At 34.6% G+C, this 25,662-nt stretch overlaps 1 protein-coding gene across 14 annotated transcripts in view; it reads left to right on the top strand.

The window, feature by feature from the left end:
• Nucleotides 1-25,662, top strand: part of PPFIA2 (PPFI scaffold protein A2) — a 464,553-nt gene that overhangs the window by 147,934 nt on the left and 290,957 nt on the right. For 3 of the 14 annotated variants that reach the window (XM_081822141.1, XM_081822148.1, XM_081822140.1), the window contains exon 1: nucleotides 4,954-5,389. The exons of the other annotated variants lie outside the window; for them this stretch is intronic. In XM_081822141.1, coding sequence (XP_081678267.1) covers nucleotides 5,309-5,389 — 81 coding nt within the window. In that variant the 5' untranslated portion in view covers nucleotides 4,954-5,308. Of the gene's footprint in view, nucleotides 1-4,953; nucleotides 5,390-25,662 lie in introns of those variants that run through there. 14 annotated transcript variants of the gene reach the window in all.

Below are 25,662 nucleotides of genomic sequence, written 5' to 3'. Positions count from 1 at the left end.
TTGTTGAATAAATGAGTGAATAAATGAATGAGTGAACAAAACCTACAAACTTGTGTACAACCAGCTGTGACTGTCAGGAAGGAAACTCAGAGGCAGGGCATAAAAGTAAACTTAGAGTGTTGGCTTTCTACATAGGATCATCTTTGCTGAATCTTGTAGAAGTCATAATATGAAGAGAAGGAAGCAGATATAGTTTGAGGTGCATAAATACGAATATATATTTAGTAGATAGATAAGATAGATAATCTAGCTGGCAATATGTACCTAACTAGCTTCCACATGCCATCCATATGGATCACTAGGATGTATTGCCCATCTGGACTCCAAATTTCACTCCATCTGGCATGACTTCTAACTGAACACTTGGCTAGAAAATTCTTTGTTATCCTATAGTGTGATGGTGTAAATTGTAGTGATATCTCTCCTCCTTGTCCTCCTCCTCCTCCTCCTCCTCTCTTCCCTCCTCCCTCCCTTTCTCTCTCTCTTTCCTTCCTATTCTTTGTCCAGTATGGCATTTTTCCCTCTGAGCATTTATCAGGAACTAAGAGCAAATGAACAGCCCTTTCAGTTTATTTCCTTAATTCTCCAAGTTCTTATCACTCTAGCAAATTTTTGAGCTTCTTATCGAATACCCATAAATGAACAAAAGAAAAGATGTATTGAATTGCTTGTCTTGAAGCAGAATATATCTAACAGTTATTTGTTTAAAAAGTTATATTGAGGGGCTATAAAAAATGTGTGAGCTGAATCTTCCTGACAGTATATGAAATAGTAGGCTCTAAAGTATTTTTTTGAACTTTTTATAAAACCAAGTTGATAACATACATTTCAGAAGGCTTAGGAGTAACTATTCTCAGAGGCCGAGGGGTATATTAGATGACTTCTGGGAATCTTCTCTTTAAGTCTATTAACAAGTGTCTGGCTTCAGGATTTTATTTTACCCATTTTTAAGAAAGTGTAATTGAGTTATCCTTTTACTTTTTCATCTTCAGTTTCTTTCTGTAAAAATTCAAGTGGTTGAGATAGCTGGAATTAAACCTTCTAGAGTTCATATTCTTAATTTACCTCTCCTGAGAAAAGATATACCTTGAGAGATTTTGGGGGGTGGTCTGGGTGTAGTAATTGAAATGGACATATTATTTACCCTTTATATGGTTGGTAGACATTGCCCAGAATCTAATGACTGCTACCATAAGCACATTAAATTTTTTTTCACATAGTAATACTACACTGTATCCTTTTACTTTCAAGTTAATACTTAAAATAATCTTATTATAAATTGAACTCAATCAAACTAAGAATGAAGTTTCTTGACAAGCCAAAAAATCTTGGAAAGCTATTTGGAAAACTTAAGAAAGATATCAAAATATACTAACCAAAAGTATGAAAATATGTCTCTACATTTCATGTATTTTTTGAGACAAGAATGTTCTAACTTTACTTGATTTCATAGAAATAGGGTGTTAACCATATTAAGTCTCTTTACTAATTTCACTTGAGAAAACGTTTGTATATGAAAAAAACACATCTAACACAGTTACCTCATATGCCCTGAAATGTTTTCAGCCATATTTCCCAAAACATCTTGTATCTTTTCATGCTTTGATTCTTCTTTTCAGAAAGCCTTCAACCTCCTGCTCTTCCTAGGGTCACTTTGATATATCCCTCGAGTTGGGTGCTTTTCAGATGAACGCAATCTCCTTTACGTTAAGTCAGTCATTAGCACTCATTAAACTGCATTTCAGTTGTCTTGGTAGTTAACAACCTCTTACTAGTTGATGTCCTTCCCACCAAATTTAAAGTTCCTTGAGGACAGAGACTGGATCTTTTAGAATTATTCCTACATTAAAAACAGTACCAGACTTCTACAACCACAATGGACAAGGCAAGATTCTGTATCCTTTCAATTTTCGGACATGGACACCACCTTCACTATTGCTGCCAGGCAGAGAAAGAAAGTTGAGTTGTCTTCAAATAAACCCTCAGAACAATGATATACTGTCATTATCATAAATAGCCCACTTAGAAAACAAAAATTTGGGAAGGAATTTATATTTTGACAATTTCCACATTTAGAGTAAAGCACTGTATTTAAAATAATTATATATTAATACTGTTTCTGCTTCCAGCTTTTTTCAACATTAATTCATACTGCCTTCTTTCCCCTCCCCACACAAAAACAATGAAAAAGAAAAACTTGTACTCTTCTTAGCCAAAAGCTTCAGACTGCCTTGCTAAAACAGTTTGTTGGTTGATGCAAATTCAGCAAATATATGAGATTATACCAGGAATATGTAGTATTATATCAGAAATATTTGATTTATTGGCCCCTCTAAAAAATAATAAGAAATCTAGTGAATCATCTGGTCTATATTATATCAGAACCAATCAACAGATAAGCATAAAGCACATGGAGATTTTTTACACCATAATAATCTATTTGGCAAAAAAAAAAAAAAATTCCTTTAAAACCTGGATTCCCAAGAACCTTCACAGTTGTTTTTGAGACATTATTTCTACTAGCAGCTCTTTGAGGAGCACAACTTACACATGGCCCCGCTAACCATAGGAAGAAATATGATCCCAACATATATTTTTGAGTGAGAAAAATCAAAATTTTTTACATAGATCACTGATTACCAACATAGTATGCCTATATACTTATTTTATTTAATTTGAGAATCAATGAATACCATGTTTTACCACTAAAAAACCAGAAGGGGAAAAAGAGGTTATTTTGAAAAATATAGTAATATGGCTGATTAAATAATCATTAAAAAAAGAAAACATGACCTTTCAACTTAAATTGCAGTGGTAGAGTTATAGTTAAGATGACTAATAGTTTTAGCAAATAGGTGACTCATACAGAAGAAAAAAAATTGGTAAAAAAAAAATAGTCGTTTGAGTGCTCAAAAAACAAATGGATGGGAGCACATCAAAGGGAAATAGGAGCCAGTCTGAAGGAGCTCTCTGTGGCCAAAGCTGGGACAATTTGAGCATCAAAATAAATTATAAGTATAAAATAAATATACATGGGTCCATACTGATAAAATTAAATTATTGAAAAAATAATTATAGATGAGGCTAATCTTCTCCACAGAAGAATTCTACTTAATACATATAAACACTACCCTCCTCCAGGAAGTAAAGCTTAATTTCACCACTTTCTGTCACTTCTTTGAGGATGTACTAGACTTAGTGGCCAACTTCCAAAGAATAGAGTATGGAAAGGAAAAAAAATAGTAACTTCACAGTAGAGAAACCTGGCAAATGCCACCTTGCCAAGTGATGGTTAATATTACTAGTGATATGGGGATATCGTGTACTCCTATAATGATGTGATGAGGTCACTTCATTAGTATATGATGAGAAGGACATTTTACCTCTGTGGTGTTCTTCCCTAAATAGCCCATGGCCCTAGTCTAATCGTGAGGGAAACATCAAATAAAATTAATATAGGCATCAGAGCAGGATAGCCTAGGGGATATTGGCCAGTACTTGATGGTCTTCTAAAGACTATCAAGATCGTGAAAAACTAGGAAAAGCTGAGAAGGTGTCACAGACCAGAGGAAACTGGGGAGACATGGAAACTAAACAAACATGATAACCTGGATTGGAACCTAGAACAGAAAAGAGACATTAACGGAAAGACTAGTGAAACCCAAATGAAGTCTGGAGTTTATTTGATAATAATGTGCCAATAACAGTTATTCAGTTTTGACAAATGCACCATAGTAATGTAAGATGTTAACAATTAGGGAGATAGGGTGAGGGATATATGGGAACTCTTGTACTAGTTCTACAACTTTTCCATAAATTTAAAATTATTCTCAAATTAAACATTTGTTTAAAAATTATCTTCTGGATTATTTAGCAGTTTGCTGGGTAAGTAACTACCAACTTGCTGAATTTACCAGAATGTGGGACCCCTATCTAAGGAACGGAGAATGATTTTTCTGCTTCCTCCTCATTGATATTATAAATCTGAATCATAATTGGAGAATAAAGATATAAATGAATAATTAAGTTTTGAGAGCCCATCACCATCATACTCTTTTTATAGTCTTCAGGTTCAAAGCAGGTGGTTCCTGGTTCTTAATTATGAATAACTATTCCATCTTAGATACATTCACAAAGACACTGCTTTTGGCTCATTCTCATCTCTGTTCTGAAGTCTCCACCTTTGAACCATGTGTAAATGGAGCATTTATTTTTACCTCTAAAAAGTGTAAAGTCATCTGAATATGATCTTTTATACAGACTGAATACTTTGTGTTAAAAGACATAAAAAATGGACATGATTTGCAATGTAGTCTAGATCTTTGCAGTTAATGTTTTTGGATATTGAGTTAAAAATCTTCATGTAGCTAAAAGATTTTTTTATTTCTTCTTTCTATATATGAGAGCTAAAGTTTTGATTTTTTTTAAACAAATGTATTGGACTTCTTTAGCCATTAATTATGAAACTTACTGAATTTTTGAGTTAAAATGGGGGAGGGAGAGTAATGATTATGTCCATATTGTGATGTTCTTTGAGAGTTCAGAAAAGTAGAAATATTTAATGCATTTTATTTGATAATATTCCTAGTATTATATAGCTTTACTGAATTGTATGCCTTGAGCCTCAATGTTCTAACCAGCTATAATATGCTTTGATCTATAAATGTAAAAAGAACTCTTCACTGTAAAAGAAAAGGATTTGTACAGAAGTCTAAAATCTTGTTGAAAAGACTGCGAGTAACAAAGAGATTTGGAAACATACAGAAATAAGAGTGATAGAACAAGAATTTGTTACTAAATACGGCTTTAAACAGCATATGAAACATGCTTCAGGTTAGTCAGAAGAGGTCCTCTGAATTACACTGTGCACGCTTCCCTGAAATGAAACTGTATGTTATTGGTTAACCAGGATATTTAGCATAATCACTCTGCTAGACTGTGGTAGAGGGAGGTGATTATCACTGAGAACAGATGGGCAGGTCCACAGCACTGCCAGATTCTTCACAAGCTCCATTTATTGTTGGTTCTTGCTTTTTCCCTTCTGTGTTTTAATTTTTTTTTAAAAAAAAAACATTGTATGTTTTAAAGAACTAGCTGCACAATAGGTTGGTGGCTGATAATCTTTCCGCTTAGATTTCAAACGCAGGAGAAAGATTCAAAATGCTATCGCTGTGTATCTATGAAGGATGGGGCAGATTTCATTTTACCCTCTAGCCTCCCTCAATGCATGCACGGATTTATCTGTACGCTAAGCTCTCTGCTCTGCATCTGTAGCTCCTTGTGGATTATATTGTCTCTGTGATCAGAAATGATTTTCTCGGATATGAACACCGTTTCTGGCTCCCCTAAAGTGCATCCTCCTAATGGGACCCGGTTTTACACTTTTCAAGTAAGTGTGTTTTAAATGGCTTCGCTACTTAGGAAGTTAATGTATAGTCAAACTTTTAATAAAGGCAAATATAAGCAAAGGAAAACTGCAAAATGTGAAAGTGTTAAAGAGGATGTAAGAAATGGATAATGTGCATATCAGTTTAATCTATTTTTTTAAAATATGGAAATAGGATGGCATTAGGATTCTCTGTGAATTCAAGCAAAATAATAATGAACACTTAGTTTTCACAGGGAATTTAAAATTTGCTACTGAGGGTTTATGAGATGTGTGTCCTGATACTGTTATTTATGGCTATCATATGGTGAACATTACAGAGTTACTTCTCTTATATATCACAGAGAGAATAGAACTAAGGGACATATGATGGAACTTTGAAAACTGTCTCCTCTGGGCTTAGAAAAACATTTTATATTTCATATACATAGCTTAACAGAATTTCTGTTATTTAATTTTGTTACACGTGCAATATACAAGTAATCACTAATATAAGAGGCTTAAATACCATGTTTAGTATGCTTTACAATTTGAGATAAAGTAGAAACTCATGAAGATGGAAGATTTTCTGTATTAGCAAAAAGTCAAAATGATTTATAACATAAATATAAATGTGAGTTACAAAGCTGTTACCTACTAAATGTATTTCAGTTGCCTGTGAATAAATCAGTCATAAATCTAGAAAACGGTTAAACTAAATCAGATTCTTCCTCATTTTATCCTCAAACTGCATCTTTTAGTACTAAGGTTGACTTTGTAATTCAGTCATATCATCATTACATGAAAAGGGAAAATGAACCTCTTCTCTCCGTGCATTTTACTATATGTAAAAATAAACAGCCTAGCATTTAATTATTATAGCTATATAGTTATAACGTTCTGAAAAAATATATATATAAAGACCTAGAGAATTAATACAGTAGAGGTAGTCAGAATTCTTTTAAAAGAGGGCTCTGAATAAATACACATCTGATTTATTAACGTCTTTTGCCTTTGCAAACTATAAGCAGCAAATATAATTACTCCATCTCTCTCCCTTTTTTTATACTTCTATTTTTAATCCTGTTGCCTCTCCTGCTTTACACTGATGTCCACTGATAGTGCAAGTCTGTGCTGTTACAGAATATATTCACTTCCCAGTGGCGATCTGCTTATTGTAGCAGTGACTCAAAATGCAAGTGCCCTGGGGCTGTTCTACAGAATTATTACTTTTTTTTTTTTTTCCTCCTCCGTACACTGAGATATAAACACTCTTCACAATATCCTGTAGTCTAGCTCTTTGGGCCAGCTTTTGACATTAGGTATTCTAGTTCAGTCTCTTAAAGTTTAAGGGTCAGTAAATTCCATATGCTCAGTCATGACACAGGCTTTTTACAATTCCTTCAGTAAAGATCTTGCTGACATCTTTCTTGGCAGGTGATTTTCTTTGAAAACACACTGGAATGATTTTTTTTTAAAGATTTTATTTATTTATTTGAGACAGAGAGAATGAGATACAGAGAGCATGAGAGGGAGGAGGGTCAGAGGGAGAAGCAGACTCCCTGCCGAGCAGGGAACCCGATGCGGGACTCGATCCCGGGACTCCAGGATCATGACCTGAGCCGAAGGCAGTCGCTTAACCAACTGAGCCACCCAGGCGCCCTGGAATGATTTTTAAACACTCACTTTTTTTGTTCTTGATGTTATAACGATTCGTGTAAGAACTCTAGGAATTTGGATAAAATAGAAATGTTGACAAATATGAACTCTATTCCACATTTTGAATTCATTAGGTGATATTTGATCCTGACATTTATGATAATAGGCAGCACATGTTTAACTTTTTGTTGCTATTGTTTGTTTCTGTTTGTGGTAGAAGAGAAGGAAGAAAAAAAGATAGTTTTTAAAGCATGGAAGGTAAAGATTTATAAAAGTTGACTCTTGGCTTTTATTTTCAAAGGGCTGAATTGAACATGATTATTTTTTCTTCTTTATATGCATTAACCTATTTTAAGGCAGTATATTTTCTTTGGTTGAAATACTGTTATAAGAAATGAGATGCTGTAGAAGTAACAGACCATTTCTCAAAAAAATGTGTCTTTGAAAATGATCAGTTAAATTTTCAAAAGTGGTTCTCATTATGGAATGACATAAATGCATTTCGGAAATGATTCTGCATCAAGGAGTTGAGATTTTAATGCTTACTTTCTTAAAATTATTTTAGCACGAAAGTTAACATATGCAAAAACATTTAAGATAGCTTAGCATGAATAATATTGAGTTTCAGTTCCATCTTCTCATTAAATGTTCCAACTATCCTGTCATTTTTGCTGAAATTGTACATTACCAAATTTTAAGAATAAGATTTAAAATGTATTTGACCTGGATAGTTCAAAGGTAACAAGGTAACAAATAAGCTGAAGGATATTTTAATTACAAGATTTTCTTTTTCATTGCAGTTTAATTTAGTCAAATATATTCATACTTGTACATACACATGCAAATATGGTTTTTGTATAGACTATCTAACACTTAAGTTAATTTCCTTATATGTGAGATTTCATTTCTATCTTCCTATGCATATATGTGTATCTGTTTTGTTTTTTTTTTTTATTCAGAGGTGCCTGGATCCTGGATGATGCCAAAACTCAATCTGCACTATATGTTTAGTGAATTATTTATCACCAAAAATCAAGTTCTAGAATGTAGTTGCCTAGACAAAAACTGAGATTAAATGCTACTATAGGAGAAAAAATTGATTATCATGTTTATATGCATCAGAATGGCCAATTTATGGCACTCAAATGTGTATAAATGGGAAATATTCTTTAAAACAAATTAAATGGATATACATATACTATACATATGAATGCAGTAAATTCTTCTTAATTTTATGTCTAGAAAAATGATGCCCCAACATGATTTCACTTGTATTTTTGCAACTAAAGCCATCTATATACTTTATTAAATCTCTAGATTGGCTAATCATGGCTTAATGGGTGAACCTCCCAGAGTATTGGTGTCCAACACACTACCCCTCATTTCCCAGAGATTAACTATCTTCATCTAGTGGTTTTCAAACTGTATCTGCACAGCCCTAAGGTTTCATGAGAGTTTGTCAGTAGTTGCTAGAGACAGTAGGGAAGAAGAATACACCCTGAGGTTCTTAATGTTTCTTGATTCTATATTAACCAGTTTTATTCATTGGAGCTCTATGCAAGTTTTATGAACAATAATAACAAATGGCGTGGTATTATCAAAAACAGAACAAAATAAAGGTTGCAAACTACTTCCTCCAACCAAAGGAATTTACTTCTGATGGGAGCAACTTTATCTGTTGAGTCCGCAGAGGAGTTATTTCTGTTTAGAATACATTTCTTTGCCATTTAATCCTAGCATTAATAACATTAACTGCCAGGACAGTATGAGTGGCTGACTCTGTTGCTCCTGGGACCCACAGAAAACAAAATACGGCAACATAATAATCACTATTTTTATGTTTGAAATACTTCAGGTATCCCCTGTCCTTAAAGGATAAAGTTCATCCCTCCCGCTTGGCATAAAAAGCTCTTCATGGTCTGGAGCGCATGTAACATACTGCTTTACTTGCTTTGATTTCCCAGAATGTTGTCTATATGCTTCTGCTGTCTTTGTCTCTTCACTCAACCTGTACATTGGTCAATTTTTTTTATTTTACTTGAACACTCCTCTCAAATGCCATCTCCCCTGTGATCCTTTACTCATTCACCACATTTCTGCAGGCTGTATTAAGTGCCTTCCCTTTGCTCCTTTGCCTGTCCGTACCATTGCTGAAGCACTTACCATGCTTTGTTTTAATCCCCAAGAACACTTTATCAATCTGTGTCCCTAGCACATCATGGATACTGCCAACATCTCTGTTTAATAAGCTGGGGGAATATATTAGGTAAATGATTAAAATATGAAAATTTAAAACAATCAGCAACAAATTCTTTTTTTTTTAAACTAGGCAGTTGGTGAGGCATAACTACGTATTATTAAAGAAAATATCTAAAGATATATAAAGGCCAATTTAATACTAAGCTTTTGTGTACTACTGTTGGATTCTTCAAAATTGATAATGGGTACATGAGTCATCAAGGAAAAACTTTAATTTTATTATTTTTAAAATATGTTTTTATGGCAGCTAGACAAAATCTCTTTGAGATTTTTTCTTTATATCTCTTTTGCATTCCTTATTACTTAGAGTTTTTCATATTTTATCAAGAGAGATTTAAAATTTGAGTAGTATCTGTATTTCCCATTCAGCAGATAGGATTAGCACCTGAAATATATAGAACGCTAAAAGGCAAGCTGAAAATTTCAATTGCATGAAGAATTTCACTCAAAAGGATATTACTGGTGTGTAGTGTGGGACACCATATCTTTGTTATCAAATGAAGTTGAGGTAGTTCTGGCTTTTTAGCAAAGAACCAGATCTTTAAAATATTCTATCCTTTTGGTACTACCTAGGAGTCCACTGTTATTTTTCTATTATTTGGAGCACATTATAACTTCTTACTATTGATAATTTTGAAATGCATTGAAAGCACCTAGCAGAATTCTTGGCACATGTTATATGTTTAAAAAATAAAAAAGAAATGAAGGCAAATTAGCGCTATAGAGAAAAGAAAGACCCTGTGGCTCCAGTGTAATGCAGGCAGAAATCCCCAGCTAAATGAGAGAATTAAGCATTTTCTCTGTCATCCAGTTGTATGTAGTCATGATTATGAGTGGTAAAGATACATAAGAGGTGGTCCAAGCAGGTGGACCAGTCCATTCAAAGGACTGGTGTGTGGGAAAGGCAGAGCTTAGTATAACTGGAACATAAACTGAAGATAAGAAATGGTTAAAAGTGACGTTTGCAAACTGCAGAATTAAAGATAAATTTGAATGTCATCCTCAAGGATCTTGGACTTGGTATCTAGAGATTTTCAGCGAGGATTGACAGGCTTGTATTTGCTGTGTAGTTAGAATATTGGATTGTGCCTTGGCTTGGTGATAGGACTAAAGCAGAGAGAACAACTCAGTAGCTTTCAAAAAAATTCAGATTAATTGTTATGATTTCCCTGCATTACAGATAAAAACAAACAAAAAAACTGGTAGTCAGACTAACAAACTGGTGCTCACAAAAGGTTTTCAAATGGTGGTTAATAATGCAGAGCGTAAATAATGAAGTTTCTGTCTGAATTCAAGATTATGGAACCCAAAACTCCATGCTCTTTCTCCTATTTTCTGCTGCTTATAGTGTTGATGATTAAATATATTAGCAAAAGTATTCCAAGCTACATATTTTCCAACCTCAATGATCTGTTGATTTATAAACATATAGGAATGTGCTCCACCACTTCAGAACATTGTACTACTGCCTTATTGGGTTTTTTAACTTAAGGCTTTCATTTGGTTACACCTCCTCATTTTATCTTTACTGACACAACATCCTCATTTTTATAGTAACCAAATTGTCAATAAAGTTATATCTTGGAATTGCATTTAAAGACAAAAAGAGAAATTGAGGGGAAAGCTCTCCTAAATATATATATACTTGTGTTAGTTTAAGAATGCTCGTTACATCAGTGAGACAAACCAAGGGAATCAATGAATAGCCCTTGGAGCTTCATGTAGGAAATCATAACTCTTCCACCTGCAGAGGTTTCTGCTTAATGGAAATCTGGTGGACTTTATGTTCTGTAAGCACAGGCACTGCGTTCTTCTTTTCACTGTTAAATCACTAGCACCAAGCAGAGTGCCTGGCATACAGCCATGATTAGCAAATAGATATTGAATTGATTTGCAAATTGAAAGGAAGAATGTCTTGCTCCTCATCATATAGGCATTACTGATACCCTGTATAGAATGACCTCCTCATAGGAACACATAAATGCTTGTAAGATTCCCAGGCTGAGGTCCACAAATATATTTCACTTATATCTAGCTAAAATAGCTACACTTTTCAGGTACCGTCTGGAGGGGAGGGCAACTGGAAGTAGGAAAATGATCAAAGATGTTCCTGAGATAAGCATTTCATGCACCAAGTACAGTGTCAGGTAGTTAGGGCTCCATAACCACCAGCAGCTGCAACATCAGAAGCAGTAGAGATGGGGTCTGTGGACCACACTGGAAGTGGCAAGGATGAGCCAAGAGAAGTTAAGCATGAGAGAAAAGCTATTAAGAGATAACATTCAAAAGACTTTATTAACTTACCAAATATAGGACACAAAAGAGGACAAGGCAAGATTACCTCCAAAGTTTCTAATGAGGGAGAGAGGGAAATGGAGGAGGAACAACTTTGAAAAACGGTATGTTTATTTCAGTATTGGACAGATTGAATAGACCAGTTGGAAACACACGTTTGGCTCTCAGGAGAGAGGTCTGAGAAGTAGACATAAATGTGGGAGGCATCTGCTTATGGAGGAAGGAAAGCTATGGAAATGGATGAAATGACCTTGGCAAAGAATGAGGAGAATGGGGCAGATGGGGCAGGACACAAAATCCTTGGACACATTCACCTACCCAGAAGTATCATCAATTCGAGTTACATGTGCTTTGTTTATTTCATAAACATGTTTTGGAAGCTTTTTCCTGATCACCCCTCCTTGAATATCACCCCTGAACCTAATCCAAGTTAGATGTTCCTGCCTCTTTTTGTGTTTGCTTTCTTTTGTAAATGCATTTTGGTAGCTAACATTCCCTTCCAACCCCCTCCGTGAATGTTATCCCTGAACCTTAATTTGAGTTAAATCCTCCTCTTCTTACACTTCCATAGAGTGATTAATGTATGTCTGTTGTACCGTTTATTATACTGCATGTAGTTTTTCACTTATCTCGAAGACTGGTGTGTGAACTCCTGGAGAGCCTAAGATGTATTTTACTTAACTACTTATATTTGTTTATTGACACGTAGCCTAATGTCTGTCAAACGGAGATTGTCTTTATATTTTGAATGAATGAATGAACTCATGTTTAAGGTGGAGACTGCCCAAAATTAATTCTCATCTATTAATTCATGAAATCATTTAACACACCTTGTTGAAAATCCCCATTATGCCAGACTTTATAATGGTGAACAAAACACCTAATTTCTGCACTTAAAAATCTTGGAGTTACCTCAAGGAAAGTTATCCAAAAGTCACAGTAGTACATTATTTGGTTCCCTAAAGTAGACAGACAAAAATGCTTTGACTTTAAAGATACATATAGATAGTATTATTATGACTTGTAAATTTCTATTAAATAATTTTACCTCCAAATCTACTTTTAGTTATAGTTCATGGTCAACTTTTCCACTGTTACCATATTGGTAGCAATAAAATTGCATAATAGTTAAGATCATGTCCTTTGGAATTAAATACAGGATTCAAAACCAAGTTCCACCATTTATGGGAGTGTGACTATAAGCAAGTAGAATCATTTCTGTATTTTCCCTTCCCTTGACTATTGTAAAAGAATAAGAATAACTCATGAATGGTAGGTGGATTATTTATGAAATCATGTGTAAAGTATTTCCTTCTGATAAAGATGGCCCGCAATCAAGATTAGCTATTGTTGTTTTAATTATTAACAAACCTTTCCAAATAATAGTATAATTTATTTTACAAATGATCTTTTTCCTTTTGGCTTATTTTAAATTTAGAAAAACCTAATGCTAAGAGAGCACCTTTACCACTTAAGAGAGCAAATTTACTACTTTAAATACTTAATGGAGCTTATCAAAATATTTCATTAACTTTCCAAGATCTTAAATTTATATAAATATTTTTGTGTTTATAGAATGTAAGCTTTTGGAGCATTGATACTATGTATCCTTTTGAAAATATACTTGGGTTCCTTTTATAAATATATTTTTTGTATTTTCAAAATGCGTTTTGTAAATTTACTTCGAAGTTTACCTTATATCTTCATTATGACTTATTATTATCTAAAGTTTTGCACACATGCAAATGCAGATTTAAAATCCTCAGTTTATAAAACTGGCTAATTTAGTGTAAAATATAAAATATCTAAAAATTAAGAGAGTATCTCACTTTGTATATTGGAGGCTCTGTACAACATTTAAAGATCTAAAGTAGTTATGTTACTGGGAGCCATGAAGATTCAATGCTATTATTGGCAGCAGAACTGTCTGTGAACTGCTGAGCATCTCAAAAATAATTAGGCATTTTAACAAGACTAAAAAGTGTACAATGTTTTTAAAGAATTTCACAAAATGATATATTCTATCACAAAGCAGAGTTGGCAAAGTTAAATGGAAAATTGAACAATGTCATTAAAAATAAATGAAGGTAACCTAGTTCCTGTAGCTTAAATATTCACAATTTCAATTATGTTGGTGAAAAAAATACAGAAGATTCATAGAAAACAGCATTATATTTAATTAGTTGTTCTCTACCAGATAAAATCTGTGTAAAAGTGACGGTTCTGAACTACAGTGTAATTTTACACTGTTACATAGTATAATTTCCTTTTATCCTGAATTTTTGTTTTTCTTATTTATTACAGCATCAATCTGCTCTTTCTAGGATGATCCATCTTTGAAGTTACGATAGGCCTATAGGAAGCCACAGGTGTATTTTGATTCATTTTACAAAGAAGCTAAAAGAGGAAACCTTGTTTGAAATCCTAGAAGATGTTATCATATGTTATCATAAAATAGTATAAATTTATTATATTTGAAGAATTATACATTGTCATTGTTTAACTATGTTATTTGTTTTAATACCATTTTGTTTAGATGTTAAAATATTTAATGCATAAAGAACCAAATGTTTTAACAATAATATAATGCAGTTCAAATAGTTGCATACACATTTCTTTCACTCATTCTTTTCACTTATTAACAACTTACTTTGGAAGTGGTCATTATTTTCAGGAGCAATTGTTTCAGGACGTAGCAGATCAAAATAAATATTATCATAGAGAATCTCTCAAAATACAGTGACTTTGTACTAAGAGTCAGTTAATTCCAAATGTGTCATTAAGACTTCAACAAAGAACATTGCTTTAGAAGTTAGTAAGGAATTTTAAAATAACTCTATTACACAAACATAGGTGAAAAAAAATCATTTTTTCAATTTATGTATGCCAGCCATGTCTGTGACTGGCCAAAGGTCCATGATCTGTGGGGCCATCCTAGACAGACTACTCTGTCTTTCCCTAGAGTCTTAGACTTTGCCCAGATTTTTTTGTGTCTTATACCTTCTTGTAGTTCCAAAACGTGCTATGGACCCCAGGCCTCCATATCTTTAGTTATGCTGCTCCTGTGCCCATGCTGGATGGTGCACATGTAGACACAGTCATTCAGTACCTTTTGGTGCTGGTGATCACGAAGAGAAAATACTTTTTTAGCTATGAGGTTTGTATGAACAACTTGGATCCTGAACTAGCATGGCATTCTGAAAAGAGCAATGACTGGTTTGTTTTACTAAATCTTAAACGTCCGATATTTACTCTTCTTACTTTAAAAATTGCATTACAAGAAAGAAACTGCATATTTTCTTTGATGCTGAACATGTTTATTGATAGAGGACAGAGAAAGCTAAGAAATCAAGAAATGTGAGGTTAAAGGAAAAGCTCAAACAGCCTTGAAAGGAAGATGCTTCATTTTCTAAGGAAGAAAAAATGAGGATGGGTAAGGAGATAGAACAAAAAGCTTGAAAGAGAGGAAGAAAGTGGAGGCAGTTCATATCCAATGGCCTCATCCTAATGGTTTTACCTAAAGTGGATGGGCTAAGTAGGTAATATGCTTTAGGGCAATAGGAAAAGTTGGAAATAATTGCTGTGTTGGGGATAACAGCTGTCAAACAGCAATGAGAGTCAAGCTGGGATTGGAAGCGTAAGTTTGTAGCAGTATTAATTAAGTGAATTTTTGTGTTAGTCACCCTAAATGGAAATTACAATCAGAAGAAATATTGGCAGATATGGCAAATATCAAGGAAGTAGGGAATCCTAAGTGCTATGGGATTAATGTCGAACTGACTGAACACAGTTGAGTCTTCAGATAATGAACATAGGAAGTAATATTTTTAATTAAAATGATAGTTTACTTTTTTAAAAAGGAAATAAAAGAAATTCAAAGAAAAATTATGCTTTGATCAATGCTTCTATAATATCATACTACAGACACAAATTCCAAGAAAATATATTTTATTTAACATACATTTCCAGAATATATCACCAAGCCTGCTACATAGTAAGTTCTCCAAAAAAATATATGTGGAATGAATAGATCTTCTTTAATAGGTCTGAAGATTTTTTAACCTCATAAAATATTATGAATGAACAAAGTTAATATATTTTGCACTATTAGGTAATTCTCAAATTTATTTTAATGTTTTGCCTTTAATAAATAGATTAAATCACAGTACAAAACATGTATTTAGGGGAATATGAGCAAATCAGACATTGTAGATAATGATAGAAGACAGTCATACTGTAAGCTAAACAAAGGTAGAAGAGTCTGCCACAGACTAGATTACATTTAGAAAATTACCCTTACTTTTCACATTACATTAGTTTAATTTCATTTAATATAGCCAATTAGGGTACCACATTTTCAAAAAATAGAGAAATCTGTAATATAGAATCCTGCCAAATAACTTATTCCATGAAAAATAGATCTTGAGAAGAAAAGATAGAGAAAATTGTGGACAATATGTAGCCTGGGGTAAAGAATAAGGAAGAGGGACCCCATCTCTTCCACTCAAAAGAAAGATTCTTTTGATTTGAATACATTCTAATTGTTCACAATATGTGGTGAGAAAACTGCAGAAATACGTGAGTCTGAGTGAAAACCATTGCATATAGAAAATGAGTCTACATCTATTGCAGTGATAAAATAGTGCAGTGGGCAGTCAGCAAAGATAACTCTGGGAACTCTCTATATTGGGGATTATCAAGAGCAGGCCGAATACAAAATGCAAGTAGCAGAAGAAGCAGATTTGTGTTTTGTATCTGCAACTTGAAACATGTGAAAAGGCAAAAGTGAGTGAATTTTACTGTGATTCAATTTCCTCATTTTAAGCAATGAGGATAATTAATACGTTTCTCTGGGTTGTTATGAGAAACCACATTTGAAAGCAGCCTATACATTTAAAAAACACAGTTAAGCCTCTTTTGCAAGCAACAGAAACAGATCCCGGGTTCATTTATCAAAAGAAAAGTGTGTTAGAATGATATGGGAAACGCTGAAGGAAAGAGAGAAGAATCAGGATTTTATTGACTCATGCAGCCTACTGTGTGCCAGGTTCTGTTCCAGGCACTGGATAAAGAGTGAGCAAGTCAAATAAGATTATATTTTAGTGGGATGAAAGACGTAGTAAAATAAATAGGACGCTGTGTAGTATGTTAGATAGTGATAAACGCTAAGGAGAAATATCAAGTACAGAAAGGGGATAGGGAGTATTGGAGGGTGCAGTTTAAATCACATGGGCAAGGAAGTAGTCCTGGAGATGTGAGAGAAGACATGGAAGAATCAGAGAAGCTTTCTACATCCCTATACTAGAATGAACTAAAGGGTAGTCTCTTTGCAGTGTCATCACCAGATAGGTTAACTCAACCTACCTCCCTGTATTCGGGATTTAAATTCAAGGGAGAGGAGGTTTGGTTGGCCCAAACTGGACTTCAGTGAATCATACCTTGCCTTTTGCCTGGCTTGCCCAGTCTCTGTCCCAGAGCTCTCCCACTTACTGCAGTAAGGTATCCCATCGACAGACTGTGGTGCTCAACAGATTTTAGATTTCCTTTAAGACATAAGAAACTGTCCTTTCCATCTGGATATTCCTCACTATTCCCAGAACTTTCTGTATCATCCTTTCTCCAATTTCTACCTTTTTTGCCCCCAAATCTCACTCATTCTTTAGAGTTCAATGCAATATCTATCTTTTATGAATATGTCACATTCCCCAGGTAGGTTCACCCCTCTCCTTGTTAAGATATCATAAAATGTTGTGCTTACCTCTATCACAATAAATGGCACAAATCTAATTTAGGGATCCATATCCATTTCCCCATTATACTATGAGTTCCTTAAGGACATAATATATATTCGTTAGGTGAATGAATTTTGAGTCCTCAATAAATGTCTAAATATATAAAGGATACCTGTGATTATTCCAAAGATCATAAAATGCATTTTGTATCACATTTTATGTTGAGAAGATGGTGGTTAAAGTTGACACTGTGACTATAAAATATGAATTATCTGACAGAAGATAGTTGATTAGCCTCATTATCTTTCATGTGCATGTGAGCATGTGTGGGTGTGTATGTGTATGATTGTGGATGTTTTCTTTGTTTATTTGGTGGAGGAAAGTTATAATTAAGGAATAATTTATTTTTGTATGGATTTTAAAAGAATAAATTTTAAAATATTATTAGGGTCGGTTGAGGTGCTACCCACGGGGCTCAATATGAACAAATGTAAAACGGGTGTATGTACAGTGTTCTTTTTATTAATATTATTGTCAAAGCATCAAGTATTTGAAAGAAATACTTTGTTTCTCAAGAATGTAATTACTTCCGGGCGCCTGGGTGGCTCAGATGGTTGAGCATCTGCCTTCAGCTCAGGTCATGATCCCAGGGTCCTGGGATCGAGTTCCGCATCGGGCTCCTTGCTCCTTGGGAGCCTGCTTCTCCCTCTGCCTCTCTCTCTCTCTGTGTCTCATGAATAAATAAATAAAAATCTTTAAAAAAAAAAAGAATATAATTACTTCCTATTGTCAATGCAAATTCTTTCTGGGAATTGAAATTGGGCTTTCAGATATTATGTTATTGACTACAGTTTATATTATCCCACCTCTCTTGTGGATCAGAGTAAAAGATCCTTTGAGTTGTTATAGGGATTCTCAAGTTTCAGAATACATACTTATCCAAAATGCAGGCTACCAAGTGCCACCCCCAGAGATGATTCAGAAAATCTGGTAAGGGCCAAAGAATTTTCATTTTAAATAGAATTCCAAGTGATGTCTGTGCAGAAATGTCACGAATTGGGAAGCAGTGGACAGGAAATGGAGAATTTTTAGCGCTATGAAAGGTACTTTCTATTTGAAGGACAACTGATGAATGGGTGAAATATCCACAAGGCCTTGCTTTGGTTTTCAAGACAGTTGACCCTTGAACAATGTGGGAGTTGAGGCACTGACCCCCTGCACAGTAGAAAATTTGTGCATAGCTTTCAGTTCCCTCAAAACTTAACTACTGATAGCCTGCTGTGGACTGAAAGCCTTACCAGTAAGTCGATTAACATATATTTTATGTGTTCTGTGTATTATATACTGTATCTTACAATAAAGTAAACTAGAGAAAAGAAAATGTTATTAGGAAAATCACAAGGAAGAGAAAAAACATTTACACTACCGTACTATGAAAAAATCTGCATAAAAGTGGACCTGTGCACTTCAAACCCATGTTGTTCGAGGGTCAACCGTAATTGTTCTATTTTAGAAAGACATGCTTTTGATTTGTTGTAATGAAGTCATTTAGTTATTTCTTTCATGGGCAGTTTTTAACCAAGTGATGTATGAATTGCAAGGATTCCAAACTACTGCTAAAAGAACCTGATTAAATCGAGGACCAGTGCTCAGGAATGATGAACTTTAGCTTATTCTTCCTTTAGGGCATATGTTTGTCATGGAATTTCCAAATTCAGACTTAATATATTGCCATGTCAAGAAATATTCATTTGTTATTAATTAATGATTTATCTGTCACCTAGAAATTGTTGTAAAATCAAACAAAATCTCTAAATTATTCACTGCAGTAAAGAATCAGTTCCTTTTTAAAAATTCTGATTTCAAATTAGAGCTTGATTAAAACAGTAAGTGTTCATTAGAAGAGGAGTGTTAGGTGGTTGCTCTTCCTGGACTACACAATTCTGTTATCAAAAATAATCCCTCCTTGTGTGTTTAGTCATTATCTATATGCCTTCAGCTAATACTCAATATTAAGGCCTACAGAGTGTCATTTAGCTTTCATAAAATATCTGCCCTATGCCAAGTTATGTTTGCATCTTCAAAATCCCAAGTTCATAAGAAAATTGTGATGTTAAAACCTTCACGAAGAAGGTTAACTATATGATTAGTTGTAAATACACTAATTTCCTGTCTCCAGATTTTTTTGAATTTAACTTCAATGAGAAGAAAATTGGCAATCTTACTCGAATTTTGTAAAATAAGCAGTTATTAAATATATTTTACCTAGTGTAGAAAAAATGCTTTTAAGTACCTGGATTATTAGTGTTCATTAATGTCTCCGTCTCCTGCACTTTGTGCTATTTTAAGGACAGTGGTCACTATGCAGACATTTTTAATCTAGCAGGATCAGTCCAGAGCTGACAATATTTTTTGAGAAGCATCATATATGTTTGAAGGAGTATTAAGATTTGAAATCAGATCAACATATATCCTGCCACTTACTGCCTATGTGACTTTGGGCCCATTATTTAATTACTCTGAATTTTAGTCCTTTCACTATAAAATGAAAATAATTAAACCTATCTCATGAGAATTTTATAAAGATAAATGATGTAAAGGGATATTATGAAGATTAGAGATGAGTAAACTCCGAAGTACGTGGTAGGTTTTTTGTTTTTTTGTTGTTGTTGTTTTGTTTTGTTTGTTTTGTTTTGAGAGAGAGAGGTGTAAGGGCGGGGAGGGGGTTGTGGTGAAAGAGCAGAGGGAGAGGGAGAGGGAGAGAGAGACTCTTAAGCAGGCTCCACACTGAGCACAGAGCCCGATGCGGGGCTTGTCTCACAATCCTAAGATCATGACCTGAGCCGAAATCAAGAGTCAGATGTTTAACTGACTGAGCCACCCAGGCACCCCTATGGTAGGCCTTTTTATAATAAAAATTGATGATAATGATAATACTAATATTAAGATACTGGATTGTTTTCTAACTTCCATGATTACCTCCAGTGATTCTCACCACCTGTAATTCATGTCTTTGTATAGACCTCTCCTTCATTAAATTAGAACTGGCACTGTGTGAATAATACAAGGTTCAGGTGACAGTGGGTGCCTTCTGAAATGAGATCAGGAGGCATTGCAGCTTCTACTTCGCTCTCTTGGAATTGCTCACAAGCCAGCTGCCATGCTGTGAGGGTGCTCCAGCAGCCCTGTGGAAATGCTCACATGGAGAGTAGCTAAGGACCCCCCAGCCAATAGCTAACACTAATTTGCCAATCATGTGAGTAAAACATTTTGAAGTGGATCCTCTAGTAGTAGTCAAGACTTCAGATGATTGTTGCCCCAGTCAACAACCTCTTGACTGCAACCTCATGAGAGGCTCCCAGGTAGAACTACCCAACTGAGCCATTCCCAAATTCCTGACTCATGAAAACAATGAGAAATAATAAATAATCACTGTTGTTTTAAGGTACCGAATTTTGGGATTTGTTATGCAATGATCAGTAACTAACACAACTACCAAGATCAAAAGACAACTTTGTCTTCTCTAAGAAAGTTCATGCTATGTATTCTGTCCATATATATTTCATTATTCCTGATATAGCCTTCCTAGCCAAACTGACTTGCTCTTTCTCCACCTAATATATCTTTGCTCCCCACTTTACCTCAATGCTTTTACTTCATGAATACATCAATCTTAACAGCATCAATATCTTTCACATTAAACATTTTATGGGCTTTTCTTCCTGAAAGTCTCTTCTAAGATGTTAACACAATACACTTACAAGTTGCTTGTTATCAGGTAACCTAACTTCTCTTCTTGCATTCTTTTGACAGCTCATATGATCTAATCTCATTTTATAGTAGTTAAATGAATATATGTATACTCTCTGGTATTTGCCAATGGCTTTTTCTTGGTAAAAAAAGCATATGATTGAAGGTCATGTCTACTTACTAATACTGCGCATGGGAAAGGACCTTTTTTTTTTTAATTGAAATATAGTTGACAATGTTACATCATTAGTTTCAGGTGTACAAGATAGTGATTTGACAACTCTGTATATTATGCTAGGCTCACCACAAGTGTAGCTACTGTCTTTCACCATAGAAGCTATTACAATACCATTGACTATATTTGAATTGCATATTTTAAAAAATCTCAAAACAAGGGTGCCTGGGTGATGCAGTCAGTTGATCGTCTGACTCTTGGTTTTGGCTCAGGGAGCAATCTCAGGGTCTTCAGATTGAGCCCTGCATTGGTCTCCGTGCTCAGTGCAAGTCTGCTTGAGATTCTCTCTCCCTCTCCCTACACCTCTCTCCCCCTGCTCATGTGCCCCCCTCAAATAAATAAGTAAATCTTTAAAAATCTTAAAACAGCACTACTAAAACAAGAGAGAAGTTCTTTCTTTTTCCCACATAAAAGACTACTGGATACCAGTGGTCTACATCCCATTGCAAGGGATGTGGATTGTGCCTCTGCCTGGAATGCCCTTCACTCTCGCCTTCCTCCCGCCATCCTGGGTAACCACTATTCACCTTTCAAACCTCGGATCTAAAGTCATTTTCTCAGGCATGCTATGGCAAATACTGCTGCTTACCTCCCAAATATCTATTTCTTTCTTCTTTTTTATTAAAAGACTCCTAATTCTTAAGCAGGGACATTTCACATGGCTATACCATCCCCTCTTATAGCTAGATATGGCTGTATGACTAGGTTTTCACCCACTAATGTAAGGGAACAGGTTGTGTGAAACTTCTAGGAAGCTCTTTAAAAGAGAGGGAAATAACCGTTCCCCACTTTACTCCTTCCTGCTAATTGGAATGCAGAACTGACTGCTGGAGCTCAAGCAACCATCTTTGATGATGAGGTAGAAACACATACTTAAATTGGCAAAAACCAAAAAAGGAGGGGAGGCTTCTGGCTACTTGGACTTTCCATAAATAGCCTTGGACCACACATATTCAGTAGTCTTTTATATGAGAGAGCAGTAAACTTCTTTCTTGTTTCTGTCATTTTTATTTTGTGATTTTTATATGCAACTGAACTTTATCCTAATTAATATAATATTTTTTTTAAAGATTTTATTTATTTGAGACAGAGAGAATGAGATACAGAGAGCATGAGAGGGAGGAGGGTCAGAGGGAGAAGCAGACTCCCTGCCGAGCAGGGAGCCCGATGCGGGACTCGATCCCGGGACTCCAGGATCATGACCTGAGCCTAAGGCAGTTGCTTAACCAACTGAGCCACCCAGGCGCCCTATCCTAATTAATATAACAGCCTTTGCTGACCCATTAGGTAAGGTCAAATTTCTCTGTTTTATAGGTTTATAGCACCATATTTTTTCTTTCATACTAGTTATCTCAGTATATAATTATATATTTATTTTTTAAAATTTTTGTTTAAAGATTTCTTTATTTTGAGAGAGAGAGTTGGGGGGGGAGCAAAGGGAGAGAGAATCTCAAGCAGACTTGCAAGTCTAACAGACTCCCCACTGAGTATGGAGCCCAACACAGGGCTTGATCTCATGACCCTGAACCCAAACCAAGAGTCAGATGCTTAACCAACTGAACCACTTAGGTGCCCTGAGTATATAATTTTACATTTATGTATATTGGCCTTCTTTCTTTTTCAATGGAGACTCCGGACAGCAAGGCCTATGTATATTTGTGCTCACTTTTATTCACTGAAGCCTATCATAGTGCTGACCACAAAGTCAATATTTCATAAATATCTGCTCAATAAGGAATGATCACAAGGTCAATATATATGAGCTGTGATTGATAAGCTTAAGTGGGACTTTCAATTTCTCATGAAATCCTATGAATAATGATTATGTTTCAGACCTGTGTTTGTACTGGTTGTATGTCCAGCAGTAGTAAAGGATTTGTAACCATCTACTTTGTCATAAGACTTAATTGGTGAAAGGAGTGATGTGAGAAATACTGTTTTGGTTCATGAAATTCACTGTCCCCATCACGCTGTGATGAAATTCACAGTTTCCAGTTATCTTAATTACATTTGTCTTTACTTTTAAGCACTATTTCTATTGTGGAGATGGGGATTTTAAAAAGTAATTATTGAGTATATGCTCATAAATTACATAAATTGTGTATGTCACAAGATAAAAGAAATGTAACAATTTTAAAATCAGTGCTCTCATAAATAGTGTATTTTTATATAAATAAATAAATAACTATAATTATATATATGTATGTATGTATGACTTGGCTTCATGATAGAATATTCTGCCAGTTTTCAGAACCAAAAGAAACATCAGTTAGTTAGCATTCAAATTACTTTTAATACAATCTCATGAAAATAGGAAAAAATATCAAAATCTTTTTGTTTGCTTATCATCCAACCTCAGGTAACACAAAGCCTTACCACAGCAAACAATTAAGCTTGGTAAATGTGAGATACAGTGTAAAACATAAAAGGATGAATTAAATTAAGACTTTGTTTCTATAAATGGACACGTGACTCATTTGAATGCAAGCCCTCTCAGAAGAGTGGAGGTTTTTTTGAAGAAAAACAAAAAGTCTATAAGGACACCGTGGTAACTGCAGGTAGAAATGCACTTACACATACTTTGTTCATGGGAACTGGAAAGCCAAAGGGTATTCTAGGGATCATATCACTAAAAAGGTAATTGATGGGTTGTGCACTGTGTTATCATGGCATTCATTTAGTCCTAATGCAAGGATGCAGACTTTTGTGCCTGGGAAGCTGAACACAATGGCATAGAAATAAGAATCACCTGCTCTAATTCTGACCATTTTTTTATTTAATAGTATTCCTGTAAGCCTTTTTTTTTTAATACAAGGAATTTCAAAATTCTGATAGGGCTAGTGAAACATCAAGAAGAAAGTCAATAAATGGTTCATTTAGTGTTAGTCTTAGATATATAAAGCTCCTTAAAAACTGATCCATAGCGATGGATTACACAGAATATTATGTTATCCAGAATTCTCCATTAATCCCCTGATTAAAACAAAAATATATTAGAAAGCAATTCATCAACAGATGGTAAGGCGTGGCATGGAACCTTATGGCTGAACAGAAGTAGATGATAAAAGAGAAAATGTGGGTTATTTTTCCTGGTGTCTACAGAAAATGGATATGCAGCCCATGATAACTATTTCTGTATTGTGATATTAGAAAAATGTAACATTAAATGTGCAATTGAGTACCATCTGTCTACTTGCAGGCCAAAATCATGATCACAGATCCAACATATTAAGTGAAGCTCTAATGAGAGAGTGGAAGTCAGAGGTACAGTTCCTACTGAGAATGTTTACAGCTTAGAACAGTGTACAGATGGAATTTTTTTCTTTTGTTACGATATTAGAGTACTTTTAAGGTAGAAATATTGACCATTTTGAGATATTGGGGTCAACCAAAGCTTCTTTAACACCCACAGATATTTCAAAGATAATATAATATAGTTAAGGATGGTATTTAATTGCTATTCTACAGGAGCATTTTAATTAACAGTTTTGAAGCTCCTAGCATCAGTGATTGAAACCATGCTGCTCTTTTTCTGTCTTCCTTAAGAGGGTTATACATTCTTAGCAGTGAAGAAAGAGTTGTGATTATGGTTGTCAGACCAAACACAAGATTAGAATCACCAGGTGAAAGCTCTGAAATCAGAGGCAGAGAGAGGAATGTGGGGATTCAAGTTTATCAGAAAGACCTAGAAGTAGAGACCACCTGGGGAACCTGAGTGTTGACTCTGCCATTTCTCCTTTAAGGGTCCAGTTTTGCTAATGTCTCATCAGAATGGTTGTCTGTAGACATCTTTTAAATGGACATGCGTAAATTGTTAGCATTCCAGAATGGTGATATAAACTCTAAGGATAACACACTTATGTGTTGTCAGTAGCAAGGAACTGGGTATTTTCTCACTAGTACAGAGAATGTGAGGGCAGTTCTGCACCTACCCTGTAGGGTAACAGTGGATAAGAAAAAGAAAGGCCAAGATATGCTGCTGCTTTGAGGGTAGCCCCTCTTTTCTTAAGGTCTGTGACCCTCACCATGTAAATGGGGAACTTATAGCACATATCTCCATGCTGTTCTTTCCTACCAATCTGCAACACAATCTAAAAATCTGAATATAGCATGACATTTAATTAAACTTATTATTAACTTAAATAATTAATTAATCAAACTCATTGCCTTCTTATGACACCAACTAAGTAATATGAGTTCCTATTATAGGTTGTATAGGTACTTTTACACTTAGGTGATGAATTTTCTTTATGTATTTTCTTTATATATGATGTTAATAATTCACATTTATTATTTAACAATGAAAAATAGACATTTCTAGAAAAACAGTCTTATTGTGCATTGTCCTTTTTTTACTGTTATAATTG

This window comes from Leptonychotes weddellii, chromosome 5, assembly GCF_054177405.1.
Source record: "Leptonychotes weddellii isolate Sample4059 chromosome 5, ASM5417740v2, whole genome shotgun sequence".
In the NCBI taxonomy this organism is placed as follows: domain Eukaryota; kingdom Metazoa; phylum Chordata; class Mammalia; order Carnivora; family Phocidae; genus Leptonychotes; species Leptonychotes weddellii.
The sequence above is the reverse complement of the archived record's forward strand: the minus strand, read 5'-3'. Positions and strand labels throughout refer to the sequence as shown.